This window comes from Conger conger, chromosome 17, assembly GCF_963514075.1.
Source record: "Conger conger chromosome 17, fConCon1.1, whole genome shotgun sequence".
NCBI classification, from domain to species: domain Eukaryota; kingdom Metazoa; phylum Chordata; class Actinopteri; order Anguilliformes; family Congridae; genus Conger; species Conger conger.
Window position 1 is genome coordinate 1,252,972 of NC_083776.1, and position 16,799 is coordinate 1,269,770.

General features: G+C 46.2%; 2 protein-coding genes across 3 annotated transcripts in view; both read left to right on the forward strand.

The window, feature by feature from the left end:
• Positions 1–2,249: 2,249 nt before the first annotated feature.
• On the forward strand, positions 2,250–5,950 carry creg2 (cellular repressor of E1A-stimulated genes 2). Its single transcript, XM_061227107.1, has 4 exons — positions 2,250–3,188; positions 3,509–3,675; positions 3,962–4,075; positions 5,718–5,950. The coding sequence occupies exons 1-4, from the start codon at positions 2,775–2,777 to the stop codon at positions 5,857–5,859; spliced, it is 837 nt and encodes a 278-aa protein (XP_061083091.1). The 5' UTR covers positions 2,250–2,774; the 3' UTR covers positions 5,860–5,950.
• A 2,409-nt stretch (positions 5,951–8,359) lies between these two features.
• Positions 8,360–16,799, forward strand: part of mgat4a (alpha-1,3-mannosyl-glycoprotein 4-beta-N-acetylglucosaminyltransferase A) — a 46,783-nt gene continuing 38,343 nt past the window's right edge. The window contains exons 1-3 of one of the 2 annotated variants that reach the window (XM_061225994.1): positions 8,360–8,433; positions 8,534–8,639; positions 8,976–9,401. In XM_061225994.1, the coding sequence (XP_061081978.1) occupies positions 9,308–9,401 (94 nt within the window). In that variant the 5' untranslated portion in view covers positions 8,360–8,433; positions 8,534–8,639; positions 8,976–9,307. Of the gene's footprint in view, positions 8,640–8,975; positions 9,402–16,799 lie in introns of both variants that reach the window. The other variant, XM_061225993.1, reaches the window with a different exon arrangement.

Below are 16,799 nucleotides of genomic sequence, written 5' to 3' on the forward strand. Positions count from 1 at the left end.
GTGTGTGTGTGTGTGTGTGTGTGTTTGTGTGTGTTTGTGATTGTTTGTGTTTGTGCATGTGTAACAGGAGTGTGCTGACACTATTGGCTGCCGCAGCCTGATGTTTGCATAGCAGGAGTGTGATTGGCTGTAGTAGCCACATGGTTTGTGTGTAACATGAGTGTGATTGGCTGTCGCAGCCCCATGTTGAGCACACTGCTCACGACCTGTAAGTAATGTTCAAAAATATATGTTCTCTTGTAGCAAAAGCGGTGGCAAATCATGTGTTGGTTCAAACCGTAAATATGACTCCTCTTCAGAAAAACGGACTGTTCGTTCATCCATGTCTGGACCCTACAGTGAGGCAGTTTCTCATATGGAGGCTGTGCAGATCTTTATCAGAAATGTTTTTTTAAAGCGCAAGACTGTCATGTTAATCTTCACCATTAACCACAGCCACAGAACATGAGTCCACTTTCCTCCGCGTGTGTGGAGGAGAAAGGATCACATCTAACCTCATAACGGTACATTAATGCAGAGCTGATGGTTTTGTTGATTACCTGGGCTAGAGGATCTTGGCGGTACAGCTGACCCAATGCTGGTTCGTCAGACCATCCAGGCAGGAGAGCTGAGAAAACTACATCATATTCAAACTGACAAACTGTGTTCGTCTTCCCTGAATCCCTGTTCTGTGTTTTTGTGTACGTGCGGACAACGCAAAACGGAAGAAAAAAAAGCGTAAGAATACAAGTATGTGATTAAAGGGAAAGAAAGCTTCAATCATGACTTTTTGGTTTGTATGTGTTTACATCTTATGCACAGGAACGTACTGCTGATGTACAATTGTGGACATAACAAGAGGGGGGGAAATGTTTTTGAAAATATAATTAAAAACAGCTGGAAATTTTTATTTATTTATTTTTTTTTTTCTTTGCCCTTGGCTTCAGCCTAACATCATGCATTTCCCATTAATTCTGTTTGAATGCACACTGCTCTTTTACGGGTGGGCCTCCTGTTATTTGTTAATGCGCGCCAAAGCCCCCATCCCCCAAATGCACCTTGGTTCTTCATTAATGTCGCCCCTTTTTAATATCGGTACTGCCCAACTCTCCTCCAAAACGCCCGGCCAGTCGCGGCTTCTGTTCGCTCCGTCACATAAGCAGCGCCTTGGGAGTCGTGGGAGGACGAACTGTGCAGCTTGCGAAAGGCAGTCTGGACCCAGGATTTACCACTAGGGGGCGCTGCTGCGCCAGCAGACGCAGAGAAGCGGCCGAGAGCGCTCTCCTGGCCGACCTCACAGCCGGTAATGCAGACCGCTCAAGTGCGGGCCGAACTGGACATTAGACTGCCGGGCCGCTGAAACGGTTGAGCCAACCAGCAGCCCACGCGTGTATGTTCTCGGCCGAATCTCGGGCTTTAGATCGATAAGGGTGAACTTCACAACTGGCAGCTCGGCCGTGCACTATTCAGTTGGAAATGTACAGTGGTCTCCAGAATTATTGGCACCCTTAATAAAAATTGAGAAAAATGACTGCATATAATAAACAACACCGATACTAATCTATATTTACATTTACTCTCACGTTTCAATGGTTTTTATTTACTAATTATACATTATACATTATACAATTATTGTCAATTATTGTAATTAAAATGAAATTGATAATACAATTTTACTTTAATTTAATTACTCTCAGTCTAAAGGAACTAAATTGTAAAGCAGGGATGCCAATAATAGTGGAATCTGTCTTTTGGGGGAAATAATGTTTTTATTTGAAAAAAGTAAGACTTTGGTAGATTTCATTGAATCATTAATAAAGCGCACTACTTTACGCATGTTGGGAAATAAAGATTATGTCTATAACTGTATTATCTTTTAGTTTCCGGCACTTTTTGTGAATATTTATCGGTAATTCTGGAGCTCACTGTACGTAAACCTGGGTCTATGTTCATAAGGCACCTGCTCGAACGGAGGAGTGGTGATCTGGGACCACGTTCCCCATGTCCATAGTCTAGCCTTATCCGTTTGAAAACAGGTCCAAGATCAGTTCTTGTAGTCTTGTTATTTTAGTATTATGATTTAGGATTTTGATCTTGAACCAGAGTTTTGCACTGACAGATCAGTGTCGTGCTCCGTCTTGTGTATTCCATACATTAAGAGATGGAAAAAAAAAATTTCATCTGGCACAGAGAAACTAAAAACATATGTCAATTTTACACAAGGAGATTTATTACAGATATAAATTAACCATGTGGTGATCTCAGAAGATGCACATACGAATTTCAACCATCAGATGGTTCTCTTCTTATGCATGAAATAACCCGACAGACGGGTGAGCAGATTTTGCAGACTAATTGAAGGTATAAGCTTCGGCAATCGGTTTATAAACGGTGGATGGATATACGGATCCGATTTCATTAAGGAAGAGGCAATCTGGCTCAGGATTATTTGCAGAAAGACGTGGACTTTCCACTTGTTTACACTTGCTGGCTAAATGCTACATTGCATTTTATTAATTTGCCTTTTCGTTACTGAGTTGAGGTGTCTGATCTTCTGTAATACTGCAATATTTGTTACTCGTGGAAATCAATTAAACGTAGAAGTAGCCTTCTCCGTTGCACTGATAATTTTCATAGGTTTTGATGCGACCTGTTTTCCGTTGTCCTGGATCGCGGCGCTGTTTACACACAGTTGGTCTTCTCCAAGGCGCGCTCTCTACCGCTGATATAAAAGCGAGTGGTTAATTCAGTATAAACATACAGAGTTACTGTATATCGGTGTCAATAAAAACCAGATGGAGTTGAACTTTTTCCTGGCGATACTTGCCGCGGTTTTCCGCCACAGCGAAGGCTACGCTATCCTGAACTCGGTCTCTTGGGCTGTCTCTAACGACGTTGAGGGAGAACTGGAGGCTAACTCAAACGAAGAGGCGGCTCCGGCTCTCCTCGTAGATGCAGGTAGTATTTGGAAACAGGCTTTTCCGGCCTCGGTCTACGATAATGATGCGGAAAAACCTCCCGAGCCGCTGCTGCAGACCAAAGACCTTAAGGAAGCATCGGCGGCGCCCAGAATGTTCTCGTATCGGATGGATGGGATGAAGCGGGCTGCAGGTGCTCCGCCCCCGCCGGAGGAAACAGCGAAAGCGGCTCGATACATGGCTCATTACAGCGACTGGGGATTCCTCGCCACCATCTCCACATTGGACACGGTGCATATAGCCTCCAGGATTCATGATGTGTGCCTTCCCTGTGTCACCGTCTTGTTGCCGTAAAGGCAAACTGCTTGCTGATGAAATTTGCATACACGGTTTCCTTTTCTGCATTCACGAATTGTGTGCATCCCTAATGCGTAATAGCCTATGTGCCACAGCGCCACTAGCTTTGTATTTCATAAAGAGTTAATGTAAATATATAAGACAATGGAATTGATCTTGCATTTCCTGGCTTCTCAAGCGTTCTCAAGGGGCTACGCGGTCCTTGTAATTGAGAGAGCGTGCGTGCGTGCACTCATGCGTGTGTGTGTTTACAGATTAAAGGTGTACCGTTTGGGAAGGTCTTCCCCGTCAGTGACGGTCCTTCCGACAACAGCACAGGGGTGCCCTACTTCTATGTCAGCGAGATGGACAACACTGTGACTGACCTGAGAAGCAACCCTTTAGCCTCCCTGACCTTCGCCGATGTGCAGGGGATCTGCAGGTAGCTATCAAGAGTCAGTTTCCTGTCTTACGGGGAAGGGAGACTGCGCGGATTTATTATGCTGCTGTTATCCAGTAAAGAAATGTCTAATGTTTATTCTATAAAGGCATTCAAATGTAGCCAAGTAAATATTTACAAGCAAATAATCTAGCTTCAAGTGGCCTTGTCTATGTGTTAATGTGGACGTTTACTGCATACGTGTTACTCTCTTTGCAAGAGGAGCCGTGTATGATGGCAGACTTCCTCTGTAGCGTGTTTGGGACGAGATGGTGTGCTGTGTGTGCAGGGAGAAGGGCCGGGACGTGGCTGACCCTCGGTGCGCCCGGCTAACACTGACGGGACAGGTGATGGACGTGGGGAAAGAGGAGCTGGAGTTCGCCAAACAAGCCCTGTTCTCAAGGTGTGCAAGCGTGTGAGTCTGTGAGGCCGAGTGTGAGGGCGCGAGGGTTTGAGACCGAGTGTGGGAGTATGTGAGTATGTAAGGATGTGAGGCTGAGTGTGCAAGGATGTGAGGCTGAGTGTGTGAGTGTGCGAGGATGTGAGGCTGAGTGTGTGAGTGTGAGTGTGCAAGGATGTGAGGCTGAGTGTGTGAGTGTGAGTGTGCAAGGATGTGAGGCTGAGTGTGTGAGTGTGCGAGGGTTTGAGACTGAGTGTGGGAGTATGTGAGTATGTAAGGATGTGAGGCTGAGTGTGCAAGGATGTGAGGCTGAGTGTGAGAGTGAGAGGGTTTGAGGCTGAGTGTGAAAGGGTGTGAGTGTGAGTGTGAGAGGGTTTGAGACTGAGTGTGAAAGGGTGTGAGTATGAGTGTGCGAGGATGTGAGGCTGAGTGTGAGTGTGCGAGGGTTTGAGACTGAGTGTGAAAGGGTGTGAGTGTGAGTGTGAAAGGGTGTGAGTGTGAGTGTGAAAGGGTGTGAGTGTGAGTGTGAGAGGGTGTGAGTGTGAGTGTGCGAGGGTGTGAGTGTGAGTGTGCGAGGGTGTGAGTGTGAGTGTGCAAGGATGTGAGGCTGAGTGTGAGTGTGCGAGGGTTTGAGACTGAGTGTGGGAGTATGTGAGTATGTAAGGATGTGAGGCTGAGTGTGAGTGTGAGTGTGAGAGGGTTTGAGACTGAGTGTGAAAGGGTGTGAGTGTGAGTGTGCGAGGGTGTGAGTGTGAGTGTGCGAGGGTGTTAGTGTGAGAGGGTTTGAGACTGAGTGTGAAAGGGTGTGAGTGTGAGTGTGCGTGTGTGAAAGGGTGTGAGTGTGAGAGGGTTTGAGACTGAGTGTGAAAGGGTGTGAGTGTGAGTGTGAGTGTGCGAGGGTGTGAGTGTGAGTGTGCGAGGGTGAGAGTGTGAGTGTGAAAGGGTGTGAGTGTGAGTGTGCGAGGGTGAAGGTGGCCAGAGTTGTGCCGAAGACAGTCAGTGAAGCCATTATGAGGCTGATTAAAAGAAAGAAACAGTCAGAGACACAATATTCCCTCAATATAGGCATGAATATTCTCGCAGTGTGAGTGCGGAAAACAAAGAGTGGCTACATGTATCAACATTTTTGAATAACGTTGATTGAAATGTTTGCAAATAGAGAGTTTTATTTCTGTTTTACATAACTGAGTAGTGGCTACACCTGATAGTACCAACACTTTGTGACTGAGTGTCATTGTTAATCAAGGAAAATGATTGAAAACAGTGGCACGTTCAATCTGAAAACGTTTAGCTACGGTTTATGTGCTGAACGATATGTTTTCTCCCAACGTGCAACATTTTGGTGGGTGTGTCAGGGATGATGTAGCCCAAATCAGTAATGACATGGCTTATGCTTTAAACATCGACGCCATAAGAACAAACTGAACTGCGTCAGTCAGTCCACCTACGGCTTGCAACAGGATGTTCAACGCGCCACTGTTTCTGTTTAAATAAATACGTTTGCCAGCTAAACATGGCTGAACTTGGCCCTGGTCAAGACCAGTAATTAGCTTAAGGGGACACAAGTAAATGTATGCCTCCTCCATTTTGAGCTCAGGAACTGCCACTGTTGTTTGGAACATGAGTGTGTTGTGTTTGGCCCCAGACACCCGGGGATGCGGGCGTGGCCAGGGGAACACCGCTGGCTCTTCCTGAAGCTGAGGCTGGGGAGCGTGTGGCTGCAGGACTGGATGGGCCGGGTCTCGCTGGTCCCCCTGCAGGAATACCTCACAGCCACGCCCCACTGACACTGACCGCCCGTCTCCCGGCTGCAGGGGACCGCGTCTGCTGTGGAGCCCCTGCCCCTGAAACAGACCCCCTGCTGTCTCTGAGTCTCTGAGTCTCTGAGTCTCCTTTATCAGGAGTTCAGCTGCATGTCTGTCACACACACACACACACACACACACTAGTGCACTCACACACATACACACATAAAGTCACACATACATACTAGTGCACTCACACACATACACACATAAAGTCACACATACATACTAGTGCACTCACACACATACACACATAAAGTCACACACACAAACACTAGTGCGCGCACACACACACATGTAAAGTCACACAAACACTAGTGCACACACATATACACTCATATATGAAGCAAATTATAGTGCACACACACACAGAGTCACACGCACTGGCACACTACTCACACACATACACTCACACACTCAAACACTAGCACACTCACACAGACACACACACACACACACACACACGCAAACACTAGGGCACTCACACACATGCACACACATATACACTCATACACATAGACTCACATGTACAGTTGTATACACACAGACACTTGTGCACACACACACACACACACACACACACACGCAGAAACACTAGCGCACTCACAGACACACAAACATACAGTCGGACACACAATCACTTGCACACACACACACGGTCGCATACTAGCACACTAGGACACACACAGCGTGCTCACACACCTGCTATGCAAACACATGCACATACACACTGCATGGAATAGCTCCTGCAAAAAAGTGTATGTGTACTGAGTATGACTTTCATTGTATTCCATAGAGAATGGAGCCAGATTTAAGGGAATTATGTAAAATAAAAAAAGTAATTGTTTTCTACCTGTTCCTCTGATTATACTCTCCAACGAGGAAGGCATTTTGAAAGTGCAGCAATAAAGGTTACATGTGGCTGTGTGCATGCATACACACATTAAATACATGTCGTGTGCGTGTCTGGTGCAGAACGTTTTTGACTGTGGTGTGAAGCTGGGTTCAAGAATGGGTTTTTCAGCAGTGCAGTGTGTTTCCAGTTAATGGCAAAGGAAAGAGCCTGAACATAACTGTTCGTGCTTGCGGGTGCGTCTCGTTTGTCCGCGCATGCTGCCGCCGATCGGAGTAAACACTGAAAACAATACGGCGCGATATGCATGGCGATCTCCAGGCTATGGATATCAATTAGCCCTGGCGATCAGATGACGCTCGGAGAGCACGTAGATCGTTACCTGACGTGGATGTAATTTGAGCAAACGTGGGACTACAGGTTGCCAGGATTGTCGACGAAAGCTACTCCAAATCGCATCGGTTATATAAACAAAGCCAAGGGATCGTCAGATGCACTACTGCATGGGTGTTGTGTTACAGGATTTCACTCTTTATGACCCCAAAGCATCTAGCTATTTGACCCATATCATTAACTGCGTTTGCTGAAGGGCCGCAGTGTTGGATTCACGGGACCCTTACAAGATTACTCTTTAAAATTGAAAGGAAATGCGTTGGGACTGGTGAAACTCTACCTGGAAACTGGATTAGCGGGATTAACTATTTTTTTTGTAAATACAGTAGCCTATTCAGACTGTTTCCTAAACATGACCCGATTTTCGGTTGAAACAGGTGAAACCCCGCAGCCCCGAGAACGTGGCAGACGGTAAACCTCCGGAGTAGAATAACACCTGCCTGTCTAGACATCAACGTCCTCCCAACCAATGGAGATATTCTCATCAATTCTAAAAAAATAAAAAAATACATAAATGACGTCACATCATATGAATGAACTTATCTCGATTATAAGTTATTATATAAATTAAGATGCATTTTCATGTAATATATTGTCATTTGATTAATACGTGCGTGTATTTTCCTAAAAAAACAAAACACATATCTTTGTGGCTAAAGGCTAGCCTACTGCATTAAGAATCCTGGCAATTAGCCAGAACGACCACAACGTTGCAACGTCGCGGGTGTGTCTTTTTAGAATGCCCATTCTGGATATAACACATTGTTTCCCGGTGTGACTGTAATGACAGTTTCCATTCTAGATTGCAACATAATAGCATCATTCTGCGATGGCGCAGTTCATTCTATTAACTCATGGGTTCAAGATGTTATTCAAACTTTTAACACAGAATGGCGCTCTTCTAAACTATTTTAAGTAGTAGGCCCGTCGCCCACCTCCCAGGAACATGATTAGGTACTATCAGTAAAACAAGCGAAAGCGATCTCAGGTGCACCATATATAGCCAATGGCATTATCAGTTTTGAACAATATAAATAGGCGAGCCTGATATCTTACAGCATACACTTGTTTTAAAACAGTCCTTATTGTAAAGAATGTTTATCGTTGTACCAGTATGCAAATTGCGTGCCCTTTGTTGAATCGTGGTTGGTGTAGTGAAAGTTGACAGCAGCCAATAGTACATTTTGGTGGGCGGGGGCCATGCTAAGGTTGATTGAGAGATCACTGTTTGTAAAGATTCGGCTTCATTGGTGGCGGATGGTGTGTAGAGACCTAAGCGTAAAGGGAAAAAAGCCGAAGTAAATACATATGTAAATATGTTAATGTGACTAAGTCATCCATCATTTGTATGTTCGGCTATTATTCCAGATTTTTCCACAATCTCGTAATTCAGTGCCGTTACTCCTTTAGGCTACATTACTCGACCCAGCGGCGTCGAGGGTAGACTGACTGCACTGTTGGCTATTGGTTTTATATTCCAAGTCATTCGCGACTCGAGCCCAGCAATTTAGACGCGGTAAGTAGCCTGCTATCCACGGCTCTCAGCCTCAAAATCCCGTGATTTAATCTGCTTATCCATCGCCAGTAAAGAGGAGTGATACTGACGAGGTGCCTGGAAGAAGTTAAACTCTTAAGACTTGTCTCTTGTTTCATAACAACGAGTTACTGGGGGCGATATCCGTTTATGCAAGCCGTGGAAAAACTCGACATGTGGGTGTGTTAATGTCCCCCCAGACTGAACTGCCTGACAGTTGCTTGACGTATTCTCAATAGCCGCTTCATTTGATTTAACTTTTCAATTCAGTATTGGTTTTCTTCTTTGTCAACACATTCTGCTGTTATTTCATTTTAGAACGCGTGCCTGCCAGCGACAACTGTTGAAGACGACGGTGTTTTACGAAGCTGCTAAACGTAGCCTAGGCTACTTGTCCACCTATCCTTATTCCTGCTCGTCATCGCTTCGATTTGAATGAATAATTGTGGCTCTGGTCATGTTTTTGCATCTCTGACGGACTGTGGAAATGCTTCGAGCGGGCTCGACTCGTGATTGACCAGCGGCGCACCTGACGACGCAGTCGGGTCGGTCGGACCCTTCCTTCCGTCTCCGAGGCACAGGACCTGTCTGGGGCTCTGAGGAAGAACATCTGCCCGGAGATCAGCGCCGTGGGAAATTGCTGAAATGAAATGAGGCTCAGAAATGGAACTGTTGCCACTGCGATTATTTTCCTCACGTCTTTTCTCAGCTTGTCTTGGTATACTGCCTGGCAAAATGGAAAAGGTAAGCCAAACGCATAGGGTTGCTTTATTGCGTTCAAGTCGTATGTAGCCTATAGAGTAGCATGTACTGCAACTGGATTGGTTTTCTTTGTAAGTCAGACAGTACGACGACATGAAAAAAGCAATCTATCGCAAAACGCGCTGTCAAATGCGTCGCTTAACTTCACTGTAATCCAGTTTGAAATGTTAGACATGGCAAAGCGAGAAGGCACACGCGTGTTCGATACTGCTTGTTTTGCTCTTCAAATCTACTGGAAACTGTAGCGTTGTATTGCGCTACATTATGGTGTTGTGAGAGCACCATATGCACGCATTTTGTACAGTTTATGGGTATGTGGTGGGTAGGGACTGACCATCATCTCAACGGTCTCATGTGATTGAAATTCGCTCATTACAGTACTGGCGTAGGCTACTGTGAAGGCGATGGAACCGGAACTCCAAAATCTCGGGAAAAGCTGGGGTGATGAAAAATAGGCTTTGTTACAATGGCAATTTAACATGTAAAGGGGAGTGGAGGCTTCCACCAGAAGTTTACGTCCGTTCAGAGGTAGCTTTCCTCCTGAGGAATGTGGTTTATGATTATGGTTTCTTATTGACTATCCCAGACACAAAAACACTTTGATTGATGTGAATTGGGCCAATGGCTGCACAACGTCCCCGTGTTCGGAAGACCGTGCTGGCTCACGATGGTTCGAATATCGCCGTATAAGAGTGTCCGGCTTGTAGTCTCTCGTTAGCAACGGCTTCCCCAACACAATGTCACAGTGGAACAATATTACCTTGTCACTGTTTGGTGAAATGGCTCGTACCAAGTTCTTATGAAAACGGAAGGAATTGTAATTGTACACACACAAAAACCAAAGCTGATCTCGAAGTAATTTTTTTAGTTATTCGTCAAGTTGCACTGTCCGGGACATGGTGAATTTACGTTACAGCAGACCACACTTTTTCCTCAATTTTCTTATAATTAATAACAAAACGCCACCGCGCAGCTTATTCCGTTTATTCTACTGAATTTGTAAGGAAATTATGCAATAAGGATTTGTAAGGAAATTATGCAATAAGTCGGGGTGTTCCCAAACATCGAACAACACCCTTTACCCACAACTGAACTAGAAACATACCATAACCTTTCCTTCCTCAATGCTTTATTATAATGGTTGTTGTAATGTTAAACATTTAGTGGCCTACATTCACATATTTTTGGGAACACCTGCAATAACCTGTTCGTAAATACCTGACTGATTCCTCTTCATATGGATTGCCACATTGTTTGTTGTGTAGTTTGTGTGGGGAAGAACAATCAGTTGACCTCAGATTTTATTTAAGTCCAAGTAAGATGGACTTTAGATGGACTTGGCTGCAATAGCTAGGAAACTTATCAGTTCAAATATTACATTTGTCCTGATGCAGAGGCTGTGTTTGTATAATTACATGAAGATTCTAGTCCGCAAACGCAAGGTTCACCAACCATTTTGAAATGTCCAGAGACGCACGCACGCACGCACGCCAACGCATTAGCTCAAGGCACAGTTGTGAGCTGGACCTGTGAACGGATGAGACACCCTCCAGGATCCAGGATCCAGGATCCAACAACAGTGTTAATTGTTTCGGCTACTGGAAGCCTTCACCAGAACGACAAAGAAAAAAAACAAGTTTGTCCTGAATGTGTTCAGTTATCTTATTTATCATATGGCCCACAGGTCCGGTGATGCGGTTTTATTCCTCAAACCTGGAAGAAAGGGAGGCTGACACACAATCAAGCTGTCAGAAACTCCTGCAGGTTCTGTTTGTATAAGCTCATTTCTCATGCTATAAACCTGACCAGACGGACACACTTCCTCCAAACTTGTGTACTGTAGACTAAATGAGATGCGGGACGGTGGGGCTCGGTCAATAAAAGTTACCACAGGTTGGTACGGTCTGAGCCAATAAGAAAGAAAAAGGTGCCAAGCGCACTCTGCCTACTGTAACTGTAATCTGACGGTGTTGTCTAGCGCACCAGTGTATTTATTGGACATCATGGTGAATAATGAAAAGTACATGTGATGTGCTAGAGAACACTGGAGCGATAATTTCAGCCACTGCATCGGTTCCTCAGATCGCCAAGGCAATTGGAGGCCGTGATTCTGACCAGTCACCCTGTAAACATCACTGTACTCTCCAAGCCTCAGGGAGAACCAATCGGATTGGCAGAATTGCAGAAACCTCAGACACTAAAGAGTGGTTGGGGGGTGCGTGTGTGCGTGACATGAGTGGGCAATTTGTTTCGTCCTGCACTCGTGAGCGTCCGAATCTGCTTGTTTTTTGCTCCTTCGTACTTTGGACACTTTCTCAAACCAAGAGCCCCTTTCCTCCTGATTTCCCTCACAGTTCATTTAAATGGTTATTTAGCTGATCCTTGTATCCTAGTTTAACTTTCTGATCAGTTGAACTTGGATGTGCTCGTGTTCCGTAGCTGACTGTGCCTGTGCTGATGCTTTTATCCAAAGCGACTTACAGGTGATTAGACTAAGCGGGAGACAGTACACCCCCCTGGAGTAATGTGGGGTTAAGGGCCTTGCTCAAGGGCCCAGCAGCTGTGCTGATCTTATCGCGGCTACACCGAAGCTTGAACCACCAACCTTCCGGGTCCCAGTCATGTTCCTTGGTCTCTTGGTTACAAGCTGCCTCTTGTTGAACTTGTTGAAAAGTTGAACTTCAATTTGGTTGTGTTCGATAGCTGACTACGTGCGTGTGTTCCAGGTTGGCTTTTGAACAGCGAGTGAGTAATTTGTACAGCGAGTCAATCATTTGAATTGCTGGATTTGCATCCTTACTTTGGTTACGTGGTAAAATGAAAGTCAGGAACCAGGCATGTACTTTTTGATTAATGTCGTCTTTGAATCTTCTGTTACCTTCAATGACAAATATTGCATACCTATAAAAAAACAAAAAAACAACCCCACATTTGTATTCTCCAAGCGCTGAATGAAATGCTTCCTCTTCTGTGTAAATGTTAGTTTTCTTAATGTTAGGCCGCAAGCTGGCAGAAAACCCAAAGGCTCACGAGCGTCTGGCTTTCACACCGCACCGAAAGTCATGGGACAGACGGGCTTCATCTCCCGGGGCTCACGCACTAAGATCCGGCGAAGCTCCATGCAGTGACGATTTCCAGTGTATCCTGGATCCGATCAGGGAGTTATGGGGGCTGGGCTGCTGCCTATTCCCGAGTGCGTTCCTCCGTGAGCGACGCTCAATCGGCCGGGGAAACGGGACCGCTCCAGCGGGCCGGGAGAGATGATCCGCCCCGGACCGTCAGCACGGGAGCCAATAGCCGCGCTGCGTCTCCGCTCCCCTCCTCTCGCTCCCCGCCTCTCGCTCCCACATCGGTCTCTGACCTCCCTCGCCACTGAGGAGGTGTGCAGTGACTCATGGCCGACTGATCTACGCGCGCCCGTACTTTCAGGCAGGACGGGGAATGATACCGGTGTATTTTCTCACATTGTGTGCTGGCGTGACTGGTATGGGGCTGAATGGGAGCCCTGCTCTGTGTGCTGCCATTTTGTGTTCATGTGCGAGGACTTCCTGACGACCTCCCGCATTTGCTTGTTGGTTCTGTAGAACTGGGTGTAAACGCTACAGAGTCTTTGTAGCCTTTTCCTCCGGACCTTGCGGGGAGGCCGAGGACGGTCAGTGTCCGTTACCCTCTGACCGACTCGCTTCCCGTTGTTGAAACGCGCGCGCGTGGCTTGTGATGCACCCATGTGAACCGCCATTAAACGCGGGAAGCCCACGGTTATTGGTGTTCAAAGGCACAGGATACAGAAGAGAAAAATATATCCCATAGTGCTACAAGCTTCCAAGGTATGATCTTAAGGGGAATTGTCGAAGGGCGGGTAGTCGATTTGACTAATGTCAAATGAGGATTTTTTGCGGCTGTGTGAAACTGATGTTGATTGGCGGAGAATGGAAAATCGGCAGATATTTGAGTGACATACAGTACTGTGCAGAAGTCTTGGGCACCCCAGACTTTATTGTATATATATATATATATGTTTATTTTTGTGTGTGTGTTAGTATAAAAGAACACATTTGAGAGTTCCAAATATTCATTTTCCAAAAGATGTAATTTTACAGACACATTTTTGTATTTAATTAAAAAAGTAACATTTCTGTAAGCAATTGACTACTTGTTACAGAAAAACTTGATTGAATTATTTTTGAAAGAATCTTATCTGTACAGAATGTTGCACAGGTGCCCAAGATTTTTGCACAGTACTGTACATGCCCACAATGACATAAAATGTCTTAAGGGATATATACTGTATATAGATGTGTTCGCATGGTTATGAAGCATTGACTAAATTGAGGAAAAAGTGAATTTCGATTTCAGCTTGTCTTCAACAAATATGTATCTACATCGGTGCTAAGAATCGAGGTAATGTTAAATAAATTTGATGGCGTTTCGCCAAAGAACATGGGCTTCGGCTGTGAAGAAAACATCCTTCAACTTTTAAAGTGTCATTTCCTAACATCTGTTTTCAGTTAGCGAGCATTGGCAACAGCATTGCACTTACAAACCAAAAGACCGTTAGAGGAGGGGTGCTGACTTGACATACTTGGCCTGCCAGTACAGTAGTCCCATGTTGTTGTTATTATTATGAGTATTTTTTAATGCTTTCATGCCTATATAATTCTCTTTTATGGCATTCCTTTGGCTGTTTGGCGTGACATTCCCAAACATATGATGGTGGATCCTCTTTCAGTTCTACAGACGTTATCATTGTAATCTAGTTGATAACAGTGCTTGAAGCGGGCTGGTACCTACCTGTTCACAGTACCAGCAGGTATTTGGAGTACCAATGACTTTTTCCTGCATACCAGCACTTATTTTAAGCTCCCAGTACTCCTTTTGGCCCCTGTCCGATTATATTATCTCCCCAGTAAGAGAATGGTGTCTGTGATAGTGCCAGGGGTTTAAATCGCCTGGAACGGACCGGTACACCATACCACGACTTCTACTTTAGTTGTTTTTTTGTTCTTTCCGCTTTAAGCTCTGGGTGAAAACAACACTAGCTTTCTGGTGATTGGAAGTTTGATGGAATCAGTGAAAGTAGTTTGGTGAAGCTCAGTCACACTGCTCTCTTCAGCACTTGACACTGTGTAAAAACGTTAACGCACAGCCCGCCCGCCTGGCTGAGATCTCCAGTCCCACGCTCATCCATGCCCCACAGCGTAGTGCCTTAACCGTGTGGGGCCCCCGGCTGCTGGTCTGAAGCTTGTACAGGGAGAAACGGGGTCTCCCCTCCAGTGTGCCTGCTCCCCCAGTGTGCCCTCTACCCCAGTGTGCCCTCTACCCCAGTGTGCCCTCTACCCCAGTGTCCCCCTACCCCAGTGTGCCCTCTACCCCAGTGTCCCCGCCCCTCCAGTGTGCCCCCTACCCCAGTGTGCCCTCTACCCCAGTGTCCCCACTACCCCAGTGTGCCTCTCACTGATCTGAGCTTGAGCTTGCAGGTCGAAGCCTCGGCCAGTGAATGAAGCTTTCACCCCCCCCCCCCAGGCACCCTCTCTGTGCCCCTCTCTGCTAGACTGCATTCCACCAACACCCTGCTGTGTTCTGGCTGCCCCAACACCCCTCTGTGTTCTGGCTGTCCCAACACCCCTCTGTGTTCTGGCTGTCCCAACACCCTGCTGTGTTCTGGCTGCCCCAACACCCCTCTGCGTTCTGGCTGCCCCAACAACCCCGCTCCGTTCCGGCTGACCAGGGTCTGCAGGGAATGGCAGTTCTGGAGAATTATGATTTCATTTGATTTCTGGTCTGGTGGGGGAGGGAGTGCATCTCTTCCTGTTCATTCCTGTAAACAGTGCTACAACTCCACCTAAATTTAAGTTCTGCTTAAATTGGGGTTCTGTTTACAGTGCTGCATGCAAGCTAAGCACGAGACGTGTGGGTGTGTGCGTGTGTGCTTGCATGCGTGTGTGCGTGTGTGCGTGTGTGCGTGTGTGCGTGTGTGCGTGTGCGCGTGTGTGCGTGCGTGCGCATGCGGTAAACCCGTGTTCCAGGCTCATCTGAAAAATGGGCACTTCCGTCCCATGCCTGGGTAATTGTGCCAATTTACAAAACGATGCCCTTCCTGCTCCTTCAGTGAGGGAACTCGGCACAGGTCCAGGGTTTGACGGGCACTCCTCACGACCAGCAGTCATGGATGCATATCACAGAACACGGGGGGGGGGGGGGGGAGTTATTGATGCGTCCGCTTCATTGGACAGCAGTGCAAGGACCGAAGACATCAGCCCCACCCACGACACAGCTCATAGCCCCGCTGACCACTGTTCTTAACAAACAGCAAGTACTGCTGTGTATCTATCTGTGCATTGCCGTCTCAGCTAAAGAAATGGATAACGCTGTCTGGCCCTGGGTTTGGAGATGTTGATGATGGTAGACTGAATTCAGCTCCTACCCCTCACCCTGGCTGAATTAATTTTTCAGCATCATCAGAGCCAAGTGCACTGAACGTGGGCTTTGCAGAGGCAAACTCACCTCAGTGGGAATGAGCTGCTGATCACCCATTTCATCTTTTTCAAAATGTGTGGGCGAGCACTCGCTCAGTAATGGGGGAGGGGGGCAGTCCCTCCATGCCACCCGTCCTGAACTCAGTATCAGCAAACAGGGCATCGACTGAACGCCCTGGAGTGAATTCACCCAAATGAAGTAATCAATGCACTGGCCCTGAATGGATGTACACACACTGTCTCACTAACACCCCCCCAAATAAATATTTATCTGCTCTCTCTCTCCCCCTCTCCTCTTTATTTTAACTCCCTTTTCCCCCCCCCTCTCTCTGTTTTTCATCTCTTTCTGTGTTTCTCTCTCTCACTCCGTCTCTCTCTTTCCAACGTTCTGTGTGGAGTGCTTCTCTTCACTGATGTTGTTTGGCAGTGCATTGTGGGATATGTAGTGTTTTTCCTCAAAGGCCCTTTTACCCTCTCACTCTCACTCGCCTGTCCTTTTGGCTGCTGGTGTTTATCCTTTGTATTTTATATTGTATACGCAGGTGCGCAGTTTTAGCGTTGCCCGTGTTCATTCTCTGGTGACCCCTTAGCTGAAGAACTGGGCGCTGTTATATTGAATGGGTTAAATAGTTGCCCACTTGTTGTGGATACACACTGCTGTTGATCCACGTCCGTAGATAGCCTAACAGGTCACAATTCTATGAATTTCTGTGTACTCTTGCTCTGTCATAAAACAAATCTCAGTTGAAACAAGACTTACGATGCTCAAAAAAAGAATAAGCTACTTTATATCAAGTAGTTAGGTTTGCCTACTTTAGTCTTATTCTATACTAGCCCACGAGCTAGCTAGTCAAGTTAACCGTGGTTATTGATAATTAATATGAATAGTGCCTTTGCCAAGCAA